Source organism: Strix aluco, chromosome 21 (genome assembly GCF_031877795.1).
Source record: "Strix aluco isolate bStrAlu1 chromosome 21, bStrAlu1.hap1, whole genome shotgun sequence".
NCBI classification, from domain to species: domain Eukaryota; kingdom Metazoa; phylum Chordata; class Aves; order Strigiformes; family Strigidae; genus Strix; species Strix aluco.
This window is the reverse complement of record NC_133951.1, coordinates 10,957,771-10,978,305: the sequence shown is the minus strand read 5'-3', so window position 1 is coordinate 10,978,305 and position 20,535 is coordinate 10,957,771. Positions and strand designations below refer to the sequence as shown.

The window sequence follows — 20,535 nt, the reverse complement described above, 5'->3', positions numbered from 1 at the left end:
GATCATTCCAGGTGTTGGGGTAGAGCTGTGTTAACTGTCAAATGTTTCTTGATGTACTGTCTTTTATATATAAAAATGTATATAATAAGCATTTAACAGTCTAATGGGAGTTGGAGTGGCAAAAATATTAGAGCTCCAATATTATGGACAGTGTGGAAGAATGCATATCTCCTCTGCAGTTTGCCACCAACTTAATTTATCTACCTTGGAGCAATAAATTGCAATATAAATCTGTGGAGGTTTGAACTTTGGTTCCAGGGAAGACATAAAGATTAGATATTCAGGTTTAAAAATGGATTTAAGTCATCGCTATATAAATGCATAACTCTGAGAAATCAATAAATAAATCTTTGGAAGTGTTGCTTCTAAGTGGGGAAAAGTGGTAAGAAGTTGGATGTTTTGTCTCACTGAAAAGAAGTAGTAAAGAAGTAGTATTTATGTTATTTCTGCTCAGTGGCTCTGGAGGTCATGGCTTGTTGTTTATTGATGACAACATAATTTCTGTCGTAGATGAAATCTTGGACATTATCAGAGCAAGAAAAGGAGAAATAGTGGAAGACAAAAACACAGCAGATGATGAAGCAGAAAAGGCCAAAAGTGACATTGATAATGACCAGACAGATGCTGAGAGAGGCAAGGAAGAATCTGGAGACCAAGATAAAACTGAGGAAACACCCACCGAGCAAGATGCGGAAAAAGTGAAAACAGAAGGTAAAGAAACTGACTGTGCTTTAACAACTTCATTTAAGTAAAGTGAATCTTTAGTTAAGATCCTCACATTTCTTTAAGTGTTAATGTGATTTTTTTTTTTTTATATATGATTCTGTAAGTTATTTTTTAGTAATAGGTGATACTTGTTAGTTCCTTTGTGGTTGTATATTATAATTGTTTTTCTTTTTAAGTAATTTCACTGGTTTTCCTACTTTTCAGGTTAAATACAGATAGCTTGTAGATACCTTCGCTTGAGGTACACGTAACACAGATTGTGAACAACACGTTTGTAGTAAGAAATATTACATCATTTTTAACATTGTTTTCCTCATCAGAATTAAATAGCCTGTTCTTTGATTCTGAGACAATGCTATCTCATAGAAAAAGGAAAAAAAAAAAAAAAAGGAAAGGAAAAAGCTCAATGTTTTTCAGCATTATCAAACAAACAAAGCTGCTGAAGTTGCTTTCTATGGATGATGCCAAATGACATCCTAAGACATACTAAAGAATATCCCTAAAGTTTTGTTGTGCGTTTTACTATAGAGGCAACAGTCGTTGGGGATAAAAGTAACTCTGTGACATCAAGCACTGATGACAGCAACACAAATCCTTCTGCAGGAGAGACTAGTTGCTCTGAAGGCAAGAACGCAATGGGGTGTCAGTCAGAAACCCTTGATAGCAACAACGTGGCAGAGAAGAAGGTGGCATCAGAGCTCCCTCAGGAACTCTCAGGTACAGAAGGCACTGTTACCAATGCCTCTGTAATTTGGGGAATCTGTTAAGTTTTTCTATCCAGTTTGTCCACTAAAACCATTCACAGCGTATATCACTCATGCTGTTTGCTTGCAGTGCCATCCTTTACTGCTACGTTGTCATTAACATTTCAAAGTTAATTTTCTTGCAACTAGTGCTTGAAATTTGTGGCCCTCCGTGACATTAGCATTTGTTTCCATGCCTTCCAAAGATGACTATGGCTAAGCTTTTTGTGTTCTATTTTCTGTATATTTTATTTTTCCATAGTGGTCCATAACGATTGTTAGCATCCTATCAAAGTTTATTTCAAAATCTAATTTGCTGCTGGCTTGTTTATTATTTTAACCTCTTATTTACTGTATAAATTACTAACAAAGTATTTTCATTCACGTGAGTAAACCATTGCCCTGAAGTGTCAAGATTAAAATTGTCATGCTAGGGATTTTAAAACATTTCAGAATTATAAGCACAGAGGCTCTTGTATTTTAACATGTTTTTTTCTGCCATATCGGTGATTCAAAAGTAGTAATACACACTATTTAATTAAAAAAATCAAACCAAAACAAACCCCCAAACTTAGATTTAGGAATAAATGGGACTTGATTAGGTGTAACATAAATTGTCAGTGTACTATTTAAAATAATATTCTATTACATTTAAAATTATATTCTATTACAAACTTTACTACATAACCAAATGTTATTTTAAACACCTGATTACTGTTAAAGTGATTAGAATTTTATTTTCAGTTCTTAAAAATTTGAAAATACTCTAATCTGCAATGTAGCCATAGTCAGTGTGTTATGTTTTTAAAAGTGGTAGTAAACATTTTCCCTCCTACAGAAATAGTTTCCCATTCAGATACAGATTGCAGTTCTTGAACTTGGAAATGTGAATGCATCCAAACCTTGTAATAAACTTTGTTAATAGAAGGAGAAAATGAAAGTTAAGATTAATCCATAATCTCGAAGCCTCATAATACATTTTTTTAATACAGAAAGTGTCCTAGTGCATGGGACAAAAAGTGTATATTTTAGATATTTGACCAAATATTTTTGTCTGTTCTCATTTGTTGTTTCATTTTAAAGTTAAAATAACTGTATAGAGCTATAATGGGAAAGATACATATCCTATAACTTTGTTCCAGACACATTTATAGTTTGTATTTTATTTTAAAGATTCACTTATATATTGATCATTATTTCTTTATTATACTTTCACAAGTACTTTTCTTCTTCCAAAGCTTCGATCTTATTTTTAAACTAGTGGGCATTTTTGTAGGAAGGTGTGCGTGTATGAAGAGGGTTCTTCCTCAAGTCTAATTTACTGTATTCATAGTGATACTTGTGTTCCTATTACGAAATTTCAGTTTGAGACACTCGGAGGGAGGGAGAGATACTGAACCATTATCAGTGAGGCAACTACCCCCAAAGAGGGGGAAAATAAGAGTAAAATGCAAAGCAAAATGAGAATGTGTCTGTCACCTTCCTTGTTAAATGCAATCTGGATATGAGTCTTTTATAAAGAGTCTAGTTTGGATGCTTCTACTCTCCTCCAGGCAGCAGGCACCTTTTTTCTTAGTAAAAAGGGAAATGGATCATACAGTGGTGGTCACCCCGTTGGCAAAGCCAGAAACTATGGTGCATTCAGGTTAGGGATCTTGTAAGAAACACAGAATATTTACCTAATCGTCTTTCTGCTAGTAATGAATATTTCACAAAAGGAGGTTTTGTTCTGTCACCTTTCTTAATAATGGCAGAATCCCTGATGTTTTAGAAGAATTCTAGAAACAGAATAATATCGTATTTTTTAAACAGCTAAACTGTGTCTCTTTCACACAGAATGAAGAAGACAGTGCTGTTTTGGGGGAAGAGTGGCTTGTTCTTACTGGGAAGCTGGAGTGATTTATTTCTAGGTAGCTAGACTGATGCTTCTGTCGAAAGGTCATACTTGGGCAGTACACCTTAGCAACAAGTGAGGTGGCAATAATGTCCACAGCTGTCAAGACAGACAGTAACAAGGACAACTGAGGACCAAGAACCCATTTGTCTTACTGAGCTTGAAGCAACATCTAGACCCATCAGATTGTAAGGAAGAGGCTGATATTTTAAGTTTGCAGAGGAGGAGTTTAGATAGTGGTGCCAATTGATCTGAAATCTGTGGAATTCCTCAGAATTAACGTGCTGAAGAGGAGACAGTCAAAGACTTGGTGGAAAACTGGAGGGGAACTGAAAGGTGTATGCTTTGAGGAACAGCTAAAGCATAAGAAAATCAAAAGAGATAAAAATCATAGAAGCTGCAGGAAGACCAAATTTCATGAAATCTGCATTCTAAAAGCAAAACAAAGTCTCAGGAGAGAGTTTTCTGTGTGTGCATCTACTGAAAAAAAATTGCCTTGTGTTTAAAATATATTCATATTTCATCCACATATGGATTTCAGTTCTTCAGAACTTTAAGAGTTGAAACTGCTTGAAACAGAACAAAAAATACTTACATAGATACAGTGCTCTGGAGGGAATTAATATTTTATGGGTATTTCTTTCCAGTCCAGCAAAACATGTTCATTCAACTTTTTTCTTTGATGAAAAATTTAAAAGTAGCAAAAATTGCATTGATCCAATTTAAAAGAAAAACTAAAAATGAAGTTGTTCTTTTGTAGAAGAAACTGGTCAGATGATCCCTAGCAACATTAGCAGTGCGTCTGCTGCACCTCTACAGTCAGATGTTGAAAACAGCAACAGTAGTGAGTTGGGCTCTGGGCAGAATGACTCCATTAAGACACCTGATGATGCTGAAAATGCAGAGAGGGGATCCCAGACTTCAGAGGACATAGGTAATAATAATAATGTCTCTAACTTTCATTTTATGCGTATTTTATTTTTACTTTATAACTCCCATACATCAATAGAAAACTTCCAATTTTTAAGTTTGTATTAAAAGCCTTTTTTTCCTGGGCAGGAGAGAAATCTAATGGCGAAAGAAGTGATTCTCCAGGCGCAGGAAAAGGCACGCCAGGTTCGACGCGAATGCTCACAAGATTACGAAATCCAGATAGCAAGTTGAGCCAGATGAAAAGCCAGCAGGTTGCTGCTGCAGCACATGAAGCAAATAAGTTATATAAAGAAGGCAGAGAGGTTTGTGCACATCTTGGAAAACTCAAAGAAGTACGAAAACTGTTCTAGAAAACTGATAATATTTTTTAAAATAAAAAAGTTATTTTGGCAGACTGTGGAGGTACTTAAAAGTAGAGATAATAAATCAGCAAATGGTGAAATTGTAGTATCACAGGAAGCTTTTTTCCCTCCTTCTCCTTTGCTGTTGCTAACTACAGAGTGGTATGACAGTGACCCAGTGTACCTCCTTTCCTTTAACATGCTGGTCATAAACAGTTAGACAATTGTTTACTGTAGAGCCAGGAATAAGTTATATGTACTTTCACCCACTTTTGTCTTCAGATCACTCAGAACTGGTGTGCCAAAACTGCAACTTCACAGCGGTTTGTGTTTGATCATTGTTTGAATAGCTAGGTAATGGCCACATTTCTAGTTCATAACAAACCTGTACTGGCAGAGTATGGCCATTTAAAGACAATCATTGCAAAATTGTAGCACAGCGTGATGTAGACAAAAGTGAAATCTCTCTCAAATGGCTGCCAGTTGGTATAAATTTTTTGTGTGGCTGTAAGTTGTTTGGTAGGTTTTTTTGTGGTGTGTTTTTGTTTTTTTTTTTTAAGTAGCCCAGTTTCTCCAGGAAAGAAGTCTTTGAATGGTAAGAGTTTGTTGCAGTTAGTTGTCTGCATATTGTTCTATTAATTTGTGTATTAATTTTATTTTTATTGACTGGTTTTCCTTGTAAGTTCTCATTTAGCATATTTAGTCACAAACCTCTCAAATTTGGAACTCAGTTATGAGTAATTAGGCCAGTGATGTTATCCGTGCCATATTTTCAAAGTTAAAGATATTTGTTTGCTTAGCTACATGTATGAATTCTGCAATTTACCAAGGAGGGGTTTCACAGAAAGCTTACTTAAGTTCAGTGAAGCTGTTTTCCCAAAGCTGTCTCCCTCAATAGGCATAATTCAGAGCAGCAAAACGGGTTCCTGTTTGACTTCCTGAGGAGCCTGGATGGTGGTTTTTTTAATGTTAAAGTTGATCTTTGGGAGTATCCTAACTCTATATACAATCAGTGATGAAGTACATATGTTTTGTATATCAGATAAACATTTATTTGCTTCTACAAACTAATGCAAGGTATTTTTGAATTTTATATATAGACAGTTGAAGCCTAAATCATAAATAAGTAAATAGAAATATTAGAAACTTAAGTGATTCTTTAAAATCATTCTTTTTTTCACAAGGTCCTGGTGGTCAACTCTCAAGGTGAAGTTTCCCGAATGAACACAAAGAAGGAAGTTGTGATGAAAGGAAATATCAACAATTATTTCAAATTAGGGCAAGAGGGGAAGTATCGTGTTTATCATAATCAGTATGCCACGAATTCATTCGCACTGAACAAGCACCAGCACAGGGAGGACCATGACAAGAGACGACATCTCTCGCATAAATTCTGTCTGACTCCTGCTGGAGAGTTCAAATGGAATGGGTCTGTACATGGGTCCAAAGTTCTTACCATATCCACTTTGAGGCTAACTATTATTCAGCTAGAAAACAATATCCCAGCGTCGTTCCTTCACCCTAACTGGGCTTCCCACAGGTAAATTAATAAACTAAGATATATATTCTCTTGTTTTACTTGGGTTTTTACTAACAGCATTAATAAGGAATGGTCTTTATTTTTTCAAATCAGTGATGTCCAAGCACTGTGCTTTGGTATATTAAAATATAACACATGTGTGTTTTGTGATGGATGGCTAAAAGGATTGCACATTTGAGTGAAGTGTTAAAATACAGGAGGTTTTATCCTACCATTAAATCTTATTAACATAGCATGCTGTATTAGTGCATGTATATGTTTCAGGGTTTTATCTTTTTTTCCAATTTAGGTCTAACTGGATTAAGGCTGTTCAGATGTGCAGCAAACCTAGAGAATTTGCACTAGCGCTGGCTATATTGGAATGTGCAATTAAACCAGTTGTCATGCTGCCAATCTGGCGGGAATCGTTGGGGCACACTAGGTAAAAAAAATAAACATAAAAATCTTTCTGAATATGAGAACTTTACTTTGTTTTGCAATTACTAGTTCCTCAAAGCCTGTAAGAATTATGTTTCAATTTAATCAGTCATTCAGCACTTGAAGTGTTTTTTTTCTCAACCAGAAACACTGAAAATACATGACAAGATTTTTATAGTGTCATTGCTCCTGCAAAGCAAGTTTGTTTTCTTTATCTGGGCAGCAGTCTCAAAGTGATAAAACTTTGGGAGACTAGAAGAGCAAATTTCAACACACTTAGTTCAGTGGAGTCTGCCTTTTGTGTCTCATTATGTCGTAGGAGAAATGAGATGTGTCTGATGTTAGACACAGTTGCAGACAGTTGTGTTTGCCTTACTTGAATAGCCAAAAAGAAAGTAGGGTTCCTGTTGCAAGTAATACATATAACGTTATACTGGGCATTCCTCTTAACTTCAGATATTTAAAATTCCTCAAAGGGATAGTATATGCTGTTGTTTGACTTGTATTTGCTTACAAGATCCTGTATTTAAATGCACTTAAATCTATATGTATTAGATTACGCAGAATGACAGCAATAGAAAGAGAGGAAAAGGAGAAAGTGAAAAAAAAAGAGAGAAAACAAGAAGAAGAAGAAACAATGCAGCAAGCAACGTGGGTGAAATATACATTTCCTGTCAAGCATCAGGTAAGGTTTTCTTTTGTGGGAAGAACAAACAAAATATGGAAGTTGTTGATTTCTTACTCCTTTTCTGTTTTCATTTTAAACTTAAAATTTTAATGTCATTGCGTTACTTCCTGCCGTTGGAGTAGGAACCGTGCCCACATATGCAAGCACATAACCTTGGTCTGAACTAAATTTGACATATATTATGCTCTTAGTGACACTGCCTGAGCTGACAGATGTTTGTCTTCAAAATGCAGCCTTTCCTAGTGGAATCTTGCCAGTATGTCTGTGCTTGTCCAGTGCTCCCCTCCCATCCTCACTCCCCACCGCCCAGAAAATCTAGCCTAGCTACCTTTACTTTGGAAGGTTATATAATACAATGGGAACTACTGTAGAAACCTCTTCATATTCCCTACAGTAGACATTAAATACTTCTGTTGGAGTGGTTCTTTGCTCTAAATTGATTTGTTGTAAAAAACATACAGGTTGATTCAAAGACTTGTATAATCTTTCAGCTTTTAAGTAAATAGATTCTCACTGTTATATGAAATAAATACGGTTTTCAGATGTTGCTATGATAGAATCAATTTAATTATCAGCAATACATCTTTAATTTTAGATAATACATTATATCTCAAATACACTTCAACTTCCTTGAAAAAGTCTGTAAATTGAAGTTTTTGTTTTTCTAAAATAGTCTTAGGTTTTTAAATGAATGTATACATTAATAATGCAGCAAATAGCACCATTAAAACTACTATTTTAAAAATATTTAACAGGTTTGGAAGCAAAAAGGAGAGGAATATAGAGTAACAGGATATGGTGGCTGGAGCTGGATTAGTAAAACACATGTCCACAGGTTTATGCCCAAACTGCCTGGAAATACTAACGCAAATTACAGAAAGTTGCTACCAAGTAAGTGTCTGCCTTGCTTACATTTTTAAAAATTATTCACATACTGCTTTTTATGGCTTATTCAGTTAATTATTTGTATGTGATATTTCTTCTGTAGACTTTGTCACAAATAGTGTTTCAAAGAAGCTTTTGTGGATATCTGCTAATCTTTGTCAATATAACCAGTTCAGTTGTCATAGACACTTTTAGCTACATTAAATTGTTTTGGTTATGAAACTGTGTGTAATATTTGTACAGCTTTGTGTAGCCTTAAGCAAAAAGTAACATCTAAAATATTGGTGTATATGTATGCATGCCCCCCGATCACAGAATACCATTAACCAATTTTATCTGGGAACAAATGTTTTATAAGGGGAAAGAAATTTATTTCTCTAGGAAGTTCAGAACATACCTTCTCACTTATTTGTTCTAAGGATTTATATTAAAAAAGAAAAATATGCACCGTTGACTTTTAGAATGCATCCTGAACTGTATGTGTCATATTTATAATAAATTTAATCTTGCGTTTCCTTTTAAAATTTAGAAAATGGCAGCCCACCCTATATTACATATCAAAATTATCTCTTTCCTCACATATTGATGTACTACTTTCCCTGTTACTTCTAACTGGATCAAACACAAAATGGGTGCTGCTGCCTTTAGTGTTGTCTATAGGATTGTTAAATTAGATTTATTTTGCTTTCTGTATTGCAATTAATAGCCACTACAGTGTTAAGCACAAAGTCATTTGAATACTAATGTCCATTCTGGCTTAACTGTAGAAATCAAAATTATTAAAAACTATTTTTGAATTTTCAGGGTCTGAATTAATATGCTCTTAATAGGCTGGGTTTTCAGAAAGTGGTATTTAGTTTCCTGAAAAATGTGTTGGTTTGGGGTGTTTTTTTTAAGAACAGCTGAACATGTGTAAAAAAAAAATGCAAATGAAACATTTTCTCTCTGGTGGGGTTTTAGCTTATTTATTTTTACTTATTTTTTTAATTCAGTATTGCACTAAGCTTAATCTATGACATTACCATAGTATGGTTAATTATACTTCTGAATTTCGGTAATGATGTGTGAATGATTTGAGAGGTAAACTAACATACATTAAAATATAGCAGAGTACAAAAAATATTCTGAATAATTGAAACCATTTAATTAATTTGTTAATAGCTAAGAGCGAAGATGAAAAATGCAACTTGGATAAACGAAAAGGTCCAATTAAGGTAAAAATAGAGAAAGACAGAACAAAGGATTCTCATGATCTGCAAGCAAAAGACAAAGCAGATGTTTCAGAAACCTTGGAGAAAGTACAAGTGAAAGAAGAAAAGTCACGTGAAGAAAAAGTAGAAGTTGATACAATTTCTGAAAGCTTAGATCATGCAAAAGACAAAGGTGATACACTTAAGTTATTGTAAAACTAGCTGTTCATTACAACATTGCATATGTAAATTTTAGGACCTCAGAAATAGCTTGAAAAACTCTGTAACAGGTTTTGTCAAGACATTTAAAATGTCTCCGTTAAATGATGACTTACTATTCCTGGTAGTAGTGTCTGAAGTTTTTGTTCCCTTTTCCTTGAAATCTGTTAATATGCTAAAAGGTCCATTTATTTCTTAGTACTTAATGTAAAAATATAGTTTGGCATTCATTGTTAGGGGAGCTTTTACTGATTCAGTTATTTCTTCTTCACAGTGGAAAAGGAAATTGATGGTGAAAATGATAAAATCATCAAGGAAGAACCTATGGATGTAGATGATGTGAAAATTGAGTCCCCCATAAAAGATGAGGATAGTCATTGTAAGCTGGATATAATCAATGTTAGTGAGGGATTTCATTTAAGGACTTGCTACAAAAGGAAAGTAAAATCATCAAAATTAGATGGACTACTTGAGAGGCGAATAAAACAATTTACACTGGAAGAAAAACAACGTCTAGAAAGGATGAAACTGGAGGCTAGTGCTAAAACTGTAGGCATTCGATCGGTGAGCCCCCAGAAAAACATAGATGAGCTACAAATGAGAAAAGTAAAAGAAGGAAGCCAGTTTGACATGTCTTCCCAAGATCAAACCTATATTTCAGATAAGACCCAAGCGGAAGATGCAGAACAAGACTGCTTGCCGATCCCCAAAACTGGTGAGCTAGATGAACCCTCTTTGCCTTTGACAAGCAGGCTATCAAAAAGAGAAAGCCAGCTACTGGATGAAGGCTCATCTCAATCCTCTGAAGGTGAAAGCTCCATTCAGAATGATAGTAAAGAAAACAACCCTGAACCTATGACTGCTGATAAGTGTCAAGGACAAGAGGCTCTTGGAGAGTCTGAGAATTCCTCTGTGGATGGCTTGAAACAAACAAACGCAGAAGGTAGAATCAAATGGGATGTTACGGAAAGAAGCGAAAAACCTTTGAAACAAAAACTACCTATTACCAGAGTATCTCAGCGTGAACGTGAAAACTTAGAGCCAGTGATAGCTGAAAGAAGCTGTAGAAAAGATGGTCTGGCTGTTCTTGAAAAAACAGATTCAGAAGGGAATTCTGAACAGCAGAGCAAAGACCCAGAAAACAATTGTATGATAAAAAGCCATATTGAACCAACATCCTCTCAAGAAAGTGAAATGGAGGAAGAAACTGCTCCAGGAAAGACTGAAAGTAAATCTGAAAACAAGGTTATATTTCACCAAAAATCAGTTAGTAAAGATCTAGAACCGTTTAAAACAGAGCTAATTTCTGAAAAAAATCTTGAAAGTCAAACTCTGGAACACATGGATGGGGCAGAAGTTGATGAGGATTTACTGAGCTCTAAAGTAACTGAGGCTAACGGTCAAAAGAAAGGTCAGGAACTGAAAGTGGAGACAAGTACCATAAACAAGTATCTTGATCAGACAAATCGAAATAGTGTTACTGACAAAAAGAATAATAAAGATGAAGAAACTGAGACAGACTTAGGAAAAGAAAAATCAGCATTTCAAATGAATGGAAAAGACAGTGATGTTAAAGTATTATCAAATGATGATTGCTTAGTTAAAGATACCTGTGAAACTAAGGCAGGGGGTGATATTGAACCAAAAGTTAATAATATTAATAAATCCATTCCGGAACATGAAATAAAACCATTGAGTTTTAAGGAATCTCCAGTAAAACCATTCATGAATGGTGACATCATGACAGAGGACACAAAGGACAAAAATAATTTGGATCCTAAGTCACGTCTGCAGAGTTCACCTGAGTTTGAGTCTGGAGAGGGTCTTCAGCCCCCAGGTGAAGTTCCCAACTATGTACAGAAAACTGAAGAAAAACAGCTTTATCCTGAGAGATCGGCCTTTGTTGGCACTGCCTCCACGCCAGCGCATACGGTCTGTAAAGAAAATAACCTGAATAATGAAACAGAATCTATGGAAACTGAAGCAATTGAGGATAAGAAAAGTGCACCATCACCTGTAACCTCATGTGAGGAATCTAGCTTGAGTAGTGACTTTGCTGATCAGAACGGTGTACAGACATATAAAATGGAAAATATTAATGGAGAAAGTAAAATAAAGACTGTTATTACAGAAGTGACTACCACAACATCAACAGTGTCTACAGAATCCAAAACTGTGTTTAAAGTTGCAGAGACTGTAGCTTCTAATGATGAGAAAACAACAGTAGTGTCATCTACAGAAAATTGTGCCATATCCACTGTAACTACCACCACTACTGTAACAAAGCTTAGCACTCCAGCTACAGACAGTAACGTTGATGTCATTTCTGTACAAGAGCACAGTAAAACAGTGGTTACGACAACAGTAACAGATTCACTGACCACCCCAGAAGGCACATTGGTGACTTCCATGACTGTCAGCAAAGAGTATTCTACAAAAGACAAAGTGAAGTTAATGAAATTTGCAAGACCCAAAAAAACTCGTTCTGGAACTGCCTTACCATCTTACAGAAAATTTGTTACCAAAAGCAGTAAAAAAAGCATATTTGTTTTACCCAATGATGACTTAAAAAAGCTGGCCAGAAAAGGAGGGATCAGAGAAGTTCCCTATTTCAATTACAATGCAAAGCCTGCCTTGGATATCTGGCCATATCCATCCCCAAGGCCAACTTTTGGGATCACTTGGAGGTACATACTTTACATTTTTGAGGAAAAGTTAAGGGTGTGATGAAATTAATTGAATTTTAAAATACAAGTGATATACATGTTTGTGCCGAAACATCCAAATTTTGCTATTTATTAGTCAGTAATTTTCTATATTGCTCAGTAAAGGTAGAATGGAAAACCTTTGTCCCGTTAGTTTGGTTAGGTATTTTAAATACATTTTTACTTTAAAACATAATTAATACTCTATTGTTAGGTACCGACTTCAAACAGTAAAATCATTGGCTGGAGTGAGCCTTATGCTGCGATTATTGTGGGCATGTCTCAAATGGGATGATATGGCAGCAAAAGCTCCACCTGGGGGAGGAACTACACGTACAGGTATTATTACTTTAAATTTCTGGGTTTCTTAATGCAAAAGTTCTTGCTGTTAATTTTGAATATTACGCTCGTTCCAAGCATTTCTGTAAAGGCTTGGTGTTAGCTATGGCATTTTGGATTTTTTTTTAGTCAAGAGTTTGTACTAGTTGCTGTTTCTTTACCTTGAGTATATTGGGTTGACTGGAGATTTAGCTTTTGTTTGTTTTCTGTTATTAACGTATTTGGACTAATTTGTTGTAGAAACATCTGAAACTGAAATTACAACAACAGAAATAATCAAGCGAAGAGATGTTGGTCCATATGGAATCCGGTCAGAGTACTGTATAAGAAAAATTATTTGTCCCATTGGTGTACCAGAGGCTCCGAAAGGTATGTTTGTTTATACATTTTTTTTTTTCCTCCTTCCCAAAAGCTCCTACAGAAACTAAGGTAACAGGATCTTTGTTAATTCAGACCATCAAGGGAGTAAATATAGCTTGACACGAACTATTCATTTGCCTATTGGAAACAAATGACACATTTAACAAACTGATGTGATTTATCTGAAGCTGAAAGGCCTTTCTGTTTATAAAATGAGACTTGAAAGAGACACTAAATCTTGGCTTACACTTGAATTTTGTTTTATGATTGAGCTTAACGTGTGTGTTTTGACTGTTCTCTAAAGAAACTCCAACACCCCAGAGGAAGGGACTGCGATCAAGTGCACTAAGGCCAAAAAGGCCGGAAACACCCAAGCAAACAGGCCCTGTTATAATTGAAAGTTGGGTGGCAGAGGAGGAATTGGAACTATGGGAGATCAGGGCATTTGCTGAAAGGTAAATGAACTCAAATGAGCTTTTAAAGAAAAACATTTTCGTGTGTGTGTGTGTGTGAAATAAAAATTCCCACTAGAGAACACAAGCTTGGTAGCTACAATCAGTAAAAGTGGATCTGTGTTGCATTTTTACTGTGCCTTTTGATAATGATAGTCAAGCTTAAAGTTGTAACTTTTTGCTGGTACCAAAACTAATTTACACAGACCTTACAGATCTGTTAGAACTAATATTAGATTAATTTTTCCATGCTTATGAACTAATCACTGTTTTATGCTAAAAGGCTCTTACTGTAATGCATGGAAAGGCTTTAGACTGCTTTTGGCATGACTTTATACAGTATGTGTTTAAATACTTCTATAATACAAAGAAAACAAATGTGTACAAGTAAAGTAAAGGTAAATTCAGCCTGGGAGTATTCAAGTCATAAAATAAATTTTTCCAGTATTGCATGCTTAGAGTTGCAACAACATTTTTGAGTCTCTTGGAAAGAATTGTTTTAAGTTATTGGCGTTACATAGCTTTGCAGTCTTAGGTGTAATTATACATTCCAGTTTTGATTAATAGTTTCCTGTAAGGTGTTGCAGTAGTTTAGCATCAGAATATTTCAGGGATGTTGCATGCAAATTCAATAGTTAATTTCAAAATACTTTTAAAGCCATGACCAGTTTTTCAGTGATCTTCAGTCTTGACATTTGTTCTTATAAGAGCAGTTAAACTGGATAAAATGAAATCCAGTTTGATGGTTGGATTTTATGTGATGGTATAACTTACTTTCGGTTGTGTCTTTGGCAGGGTGGAGAAGGAAAAGGCACAGGCAGTTGAACAACAGGCTAAGGTTAGTGAACAGAAGAAGGCAGAGGAATTCAAGGCCCAATTGGAGGCTCAACTAAAACACCAACGATTGGCTGCCCAGCAGGTGGGGGAGCTATTAGTAGTCCCACCTGTCAGCAACCATGCACTGATAGTCCACATGCATTAGAATATGGGAAACAAAGTTTATCCCTATCTTACACCATTTTTTAAATAGTTTCCACTTCCTGTGCGAAGTAAGCCATCAAACAATGCTGCTCCCACTGTGTACATTTGTTATTTTGAAATGAGGTTAAGGCAAAGATTTGTTTTGGATTGCCTTTTTTTTTTTCCCCACCTAATTTATAACACTTTAAAGAGGTTTAGTTTGTTTCCATTTTAAAAGAAGGTTGAGAAGCACCAATCTTCAGGTAAGGTCAACGGTGTTCTAGAATGGTATAATGGAAAGCTGCCTTGGTGTATAGCTGACTTGAGAATACAACTGCATTTGTTCTTCATGCTTCAATCAAATCAGATCTTTTGATTTTTTTATATCTTAAATTGTCTGAATTAAGCCCGTTGATAATTTTATATAAATATATATAGATATGTATGTATAGGTGTAAGTGTATATGTATGTATAGCGTATGCAATTAAAATTAGGAAACCCAATGCCATGTTGTATTTCACATACATTATTTAGGACTGTGCTTTTTTCCAACTTACTCCTTTTTCATTTCATCTTCCCTGAAGGAAACACATTATTAGTGAATAAGTATTTCTGATTCGTGGGCATTACCGCAATATAATGCTAACCAAACACTGAAATTTAAATTAATAAATACAGAGATAATTCCAGTAACATAGAGAAGAATGTTAGATTGGTTGGAATTTTAAAAGAGCTTACTGATACTATCCCTTCATGAAGTGGGTCCCTAAATTTAATGTACCTTCTTGACAGTTACAGCACAGAAGGTTGCTGGGTAAGGTAAGGGATTTTGAACCTAATTTTTATAAGGAGGCTGCAAACAGGATTTACTGTTAAAAGAATAATTTTTAAAATTGTGTTCTTAATGGTGAAGTAGAATGATACAGCCTCCTTTAATTTTTCTGTAACTGACAGGATCTCAGTGCAAGCAGCTCTAAATGTAGGAATGCTAGTAATAAATTCTGTGTTAATGACAATGTGTGGCTTGTTGACATAGATGCAAGCTGTATGCACGCGGTCAGAGCCAAATATAGATGGATATTTGTCAAAGTTCTTAACCTTTTGGATTAATCTGAGTCTAATTGATAAGTTTTCTTTAAATTAAAATGTGCAGTGAAATTAAGATAAGCTGAGGATTTGAAAGATGCTATAAAGGAAAATTTCTGGCTGTGTACTATAAGCAGAGTTGTAGTTCTGCAGGTCAAGTCTCGTGCTATAGTGTGTGCAAGCAGCTTATTCTTCAGTCCTTTACAACTTGAACTGAAGTCCTACCTATTTTTCTGTACTGGGAAGAGACAGCATTTGTTTTACAAAATCTGAGAATGCTAATTATCCCTTCATTCCATTTTTTTCTAAATTCTGCAGAAACGGCTGGAGCAGCAGAAGCAGATCCCTGCAGCAGGCGTGGCCCCTGCAGTCACAACAGCCAGCAGCACTGCAACTACTGTCTCAACACCACAGAAAGTTGTGGTAGGCCCTTTAGCAGGCCCGGTGCCCACTGGAACTAAAGTAGTGCTTACTACAAAAGTGGGTTCCCCAGCTACAGTAACATTCCAACAGAACAAGAATTTTCATCAGACTTTTGCTACTTGGGTTAAACAAGGCCAGTCTTCATCAGGTAAGTAGCCATTTATCATGGTAAGAACATGTGCTGGAGTTCATGCTATATATGGCACCTACATCTTTTCCAGAACCTATAGCATTATTACATTTCTTGTTATCTTTGCTCTTAACTCTCTTGCTAAGTCAGCAGGACATTTCTGAGATAATACCTGTCTTAATTTTTCTTTGTTCAGACTTGCTAGGTAGTCTTATTTCTGACCTGTCTCATTTATTACTGACAGTTGTTGTACTAGTAATCATTGATAATGAAAGAAAGCATTCTGTGCTGTAACATACTGTTTCCAAAAAAGAATCTTTACCAAAGAAAGTATGACGCATTCAAAAATTATTGTAAAAATAATCCTGTAGTTTGCTGTTTCATACTTGAAAATAGTCATTTCATTGACTAATTATTCTGCTCTAAAACTGACTGTTCTGTGTGCCTCAATAGCCACTAGCACAGCTGCCACTTCAGCCACAACCATTGCCAGCACAGGGCAGACCTTCCAGATCTCAGGCAGTCCAGTAACGATGGCAGGGAAAGTGATAACTAAGCTGCCACTCCCTGCAAACAGCAAGATTGTTGCCGTCAATGTGCCATCAACTCAAGGAGGTAGGGGAAAGGGAACTGAATTAAAAATGTATTCCAGCTTGCTGATTAATTCTCCATTGACACTATTTTCCCAGTGAAGTAAACTGTGACTTGAAGGGGGAAAAAATATTTTTATATACATATATACAAGTTTCTAGAGCTTGTTCCCCCTGTATTGCATATTTGTGTCTGTAGGGGAAGAATGCAAGTTTTTTGCCTGTAAATTATTCTGCATTTCATAGTGCAAAATTGGAAGCTTTATTTTTAACAATGTGGAATGAAGCATGCTTTTTTTTCGTTACCTAAATTATACATCAACAGAACAACTTTCTTCACAAAAAAAAAAGCTGCTGCTCTTAGTTATTAATGCCTACATCTGCTCTTCACTGATGAGCAAGAGTTCGGCTCCAAACTAAGATTAGCATTTTTTCTTCTTGCCTCAAGAAGAAGACTTAATATTTTGAGATTTGTGAATGTGTACTGAACAGAAAAGCTCAATTTTCTGTCTCCATTATACTTAGCATCTAAGGAAATCACGAAGGCTAATAGTTTTGTATTGAAATTTCTTAGGTGACAGGAAAAGCATTACCCGTTTTCTTCAGCACCACAGGCTTGTAGGTGAAAGATGTTTAAACTGGTCTCCTACATTTTAAATGAATCAGATCATAGCTTTTAATGGTTGTATAATACTAATTTGTGGCACCGTGTCAATGCAAGGACTTATTTGCAGTTACCATCAAACTGATCTTTGTGAAGATTCACTCTTTCTTTAATCTTTTCTAAAATACCTATTTCTTAACTTAAAATGTAGTTGGACTGTTGACCAAAGTATAATGCTGCTTCTTTTTACAATATGACAAAGGCTTTCCCAAGAAATGTTGAAAGACTCAAAGGTGTTCTAGAAACCTGGAGACTGATTTCTAAATGCCACCCTGGCATTGCATTTACTTCTTTTGCTGGCGATTATGTCATTAATGAATTCTCAATTTTTCTTTAATTAGGTGTTGTTCAAGTTCAGCAAAAGGTATTGGGTATCATTCCGTCAACTACCGGTGCAAGTCAAACATTTACTTCATTCCAGCCAAGGACAGCAACTGTAACCATTAGGCCAAATACCACAGGAACATTAGGAACAACAAGCACTTCACAAGTAAGATGTTTTTCTGATTATTTAATGCAAAAAATGTGGGCACATATATTTTAAGTTATTGGCAGATATTAAGAGTTCTGTCTAGTCACTTTTCAATGTTTTTGGATCGTCTCAGCAATAGTGTTTATGGATCCTTTATTCCAGGGAGGTATAACAGTTCTCTCCAATTGGAAAAATTAATAGTTTAGAACTTGGTAAGCCCTAGAAGTGTGGGCATAGATGAAAAAATAATGGAGCTGCTTGCATCTTGTGATTTCTTACTATATTTAAAAAAAAAAAAAAAAAATCAAACAAGAAAACAGGAAACATCAGGGTATATCCCACCAGCCTTTTTTCCCAAGTTTACATATGCTTTCCATTTTGGTGTATGTAGGTAGTGCAAGGAACACCACTCCGTCCTGGTATGACAGTAATACGGACACCACTTCAGCAGTCAACCCTTGGAAAGACCATCATTCGAACACCTGTAGTGGTGCAACAAGGTATTCTTCCAGCCAGTAGGTTCATTTTAATATTTGAACTTCCAGTGTGAAATCCATGGTTTGTTTCTTCATAAATACTTTCTGTATCATACGTCCCAATGCAAAAATACCTCATTTCGATGCTTGACTTCTAACAAGTGCCTTTTCTGGCTTTGGAATGTGTCGGTTGCAGGCTTTGTTTTTAAGTCCATTCATTTGAAAACAAAGTTTAGAATAATTGTGTATTGTGAAAGCCTTTTTAAATTTTTTTTATTTTTTTTTAAAGGCAAGCTAAGTGTTTGAAGTACTCTGTAAGTATTTGAATTGAATTAAAATAGAAAACATTTTGCTGACATTTTTCAGTCAACCACACAGACAAATGGTTAGTAAAGTTTATGTGCAAGCTACAGTGTTTGCTTCACTTGTCTGATGATACACTATTCCAAGTTGTTGCGACTCAGAGGCTTGCTGTGCTAATGGTTAAAATGTTGGAAACGTGTTTCTTATCCTAAATTACTCTCTTACAGGTCAGACACAGCAAGTGGTGACTCAAATAATCAGGGGTCAGCCTGTCTCAACAGCAGTTTCTAGTACCAGCACAGCTTCTTCCAGCGCTGGACAGAAGACCGTCACGAGTCCTGGCACACCACCTCAGCAAATACAGCCACAAACCACATCACAGCCCCCTCGCCCTCAGCAGGGACAAGTGAAACTCACTATGGCCCAACTCACGCAGCTAACACAAGGACAGGTAAAATACTCCTCTGGGCGTGGAAATGTGCTGATAACATCTTACCAACCCTTTGGATTTCAGCAGTGTAGTATATCTGCTTATAAACTTACATTTATGCCTTTATTTAGGATGACTGATAGCATAATTACCAACTGGAAGAAGCTTAAATAGTATATGTAAAATTTTAAACATCGCTTCCTGTTGTATTCCCCAGCAATGTAACTTGCATCAGGAAAGTTTAGCAGTATGGAAAAAATTCTTTGCATTAATAGCAGTAAGGGACATAATTATTTTGTATGGCCTGTTCTGTAGACCTTCAGAGCGTAATGTTTGTTCCTTGTCTTTTGAGTTTGTGTGAAGATTTAGTTTTCATTCATGTTATCCGGAGCCTCAGAGGAAAAATTGCAGTATCTGGAACTGGAGGAGGAAAAAGTTATTACAGTTTCTGCACAGATCTTGAAGGTCTGTGGGCACAAAATAAGTTTAGAGTCAAGCCTAGGGTAAAAATAGACCTCTGTGAGTTACCACGATACCTATTCTTCAAATTATAAGTAAAATATATAAATTATTGTAATGTACAGGCTGCTTGTTGCCAGGTAAGATTTTTATATGTGGAACAAGACTCAGAGAATTAATTTCCACAGCAAAAGACTCAGAAGGATTTTTGTAGGGACCTTACTCTGTTCTATGGGTTCACAAAATGTGGAGTTGTGCATCTGAGTGTTGGGACAGTACCCTGCCTTCTCCATCACTGAGTTGAGAGTGATGTCTTGAGCTGTCTAAGTGTCAGCTTAAACAACAGAAATTCCCAATACATTACAAACTGAACTGTCAGTCATGAAAGCTCACAGCTGGGTAGGATCTGATATGCGGTTAGGAAATGTCAGTGCAGAGAACTTTTACACAAACTGTTGGGATTCTTGAGAAAGTAATTAATAGTATGTCTAAAATTATCCATGCTCTGTATTGCTTGTAAATTCTAGGAACAAAGTTGTTCTATTTTAGCTGTTTTCTGGCTAGGGTTCTTGTCAATATTTGGATGAAAATATGTTTATCTAACTCCAACCCAGTAATCTGTTGACGATAGAATTGTCGAAAGAGTATTTTAGTATTTCATAATCTCAGATGCTAGTTTTGGATTTCAGGAGTATGGTATGTGGTAAAAGTATTGAATTCTGAAATCCAAAACCCTAATTCTTCTGATTTTCAGTGAAGTCTGTCTAAAAATTATATCACTAATACATCAATACTAACTTTTTTTTTTTAGGGTGGCAGTCAAGGATTAACTGTGGTAATTCAGGGACAAGGTCAAACTACTGGTCAGTTACAATTAATCCCTCAGGGTGTGACTGTAATACCTGGTCCAGGACAACAGCTTATGCAAGCAGCTATGCCAAATGGTACAATTCAGAGATTTCTTTTCACCCCACTACCAGCAGCTGCTACTACAGCTAGCACAACTACAACAACAGTTTCTACTTCGACCACGGGTAAGAATTGTTTTGTTCAGCAGAAAAAAAAGCTTCTGTTTCAATTGCATGGGACTTTCTGTGCGGTTGGGAGAT

At 35.8% G+C, this 20,535-nt stretch overlaps 1 protein-coding gene across 23 annotated transcripts in view; it reads left to right on the top strand.

The window, feature by feature from the left end:
* The window catches only part of BPTF (bromodomain PHD finger transcription factor), a 56,591-nt gene that overhangs the window by 20,698 nt on the left and 15,358 nt on the right, over positions 1–20,535 (top strand). For 7 of the 23 annotated variants that reach the window (XM_074847445.1, XM_074847442.1, XM_074847439.1 and 4 more), the window contains exons 4-23: positions 511–711; positions 1,255–1,443; positions 4,124–4,297; positions 4,423–4,628; positions 5,822–6,177; positions 6,467–6,598; positions 7,150–7,279; positions 8,038–8,173; positions 9,329–9,550; positions 9,851–12,263; positions 12,496–12,620; positions 12,861–12,989; positions 13,285–13,435; positions 14,228–14,351; positions 15,798–16,050; positions 16,486–16,647; positions 17,628–17,776; positions 18,150–18,273; positions 18,765–18,988; positions 20,238–20,460. In XM_074847445.1, the coding sequence (XP_074703546.1) occupies positions 511–711; positions 1,255–1,443; positions 4,124–4,297; positions 4,423–4,628; positions 5,822–6,177; positions 6,467–6,598; positions 7,150–7,279; positions 8,038–8,173; positions 9,329–9,550; positions 9,851–12,263; positions 12,496–12,620; positions 12,861–12,989; positions 13,285–13,435; positions 14,228–14,351; positions 15,798–16,050; positions 16,486–16,647; positions 17,628–17,776; positions 18,150–18,273; positions 18,765–18,988; positions 20,238–20,460 (5,823 nt within the window). The remainder of the gene's footprint in view (positions 1–510; positions 712–1,254; positions 1,444–4,123; positions 4,298–4,422; positions 4,629–5,821; positions 6,178–6,466; positions 6,599–7,149; positions 7,280–8,037; positions 8,174–9,328; positions 9,551–9,850; positions 12,264–12,495; positions 12,621–12,860; positions 12,990–13,284; positions 13,436–14,227; positions 14,352–15,797; positions 16,051–16,485; positions 16,648–17,627; positions 17,777–18,149; positions 18,274–18,764; positions 18,989–20,237; positions 20,461–20,535) is intronic. The other 16 variants (XM_074847448.1, XM_074847443.1, XM_074847441.1 and 13 more) reach the window with 11 other exon arrangements.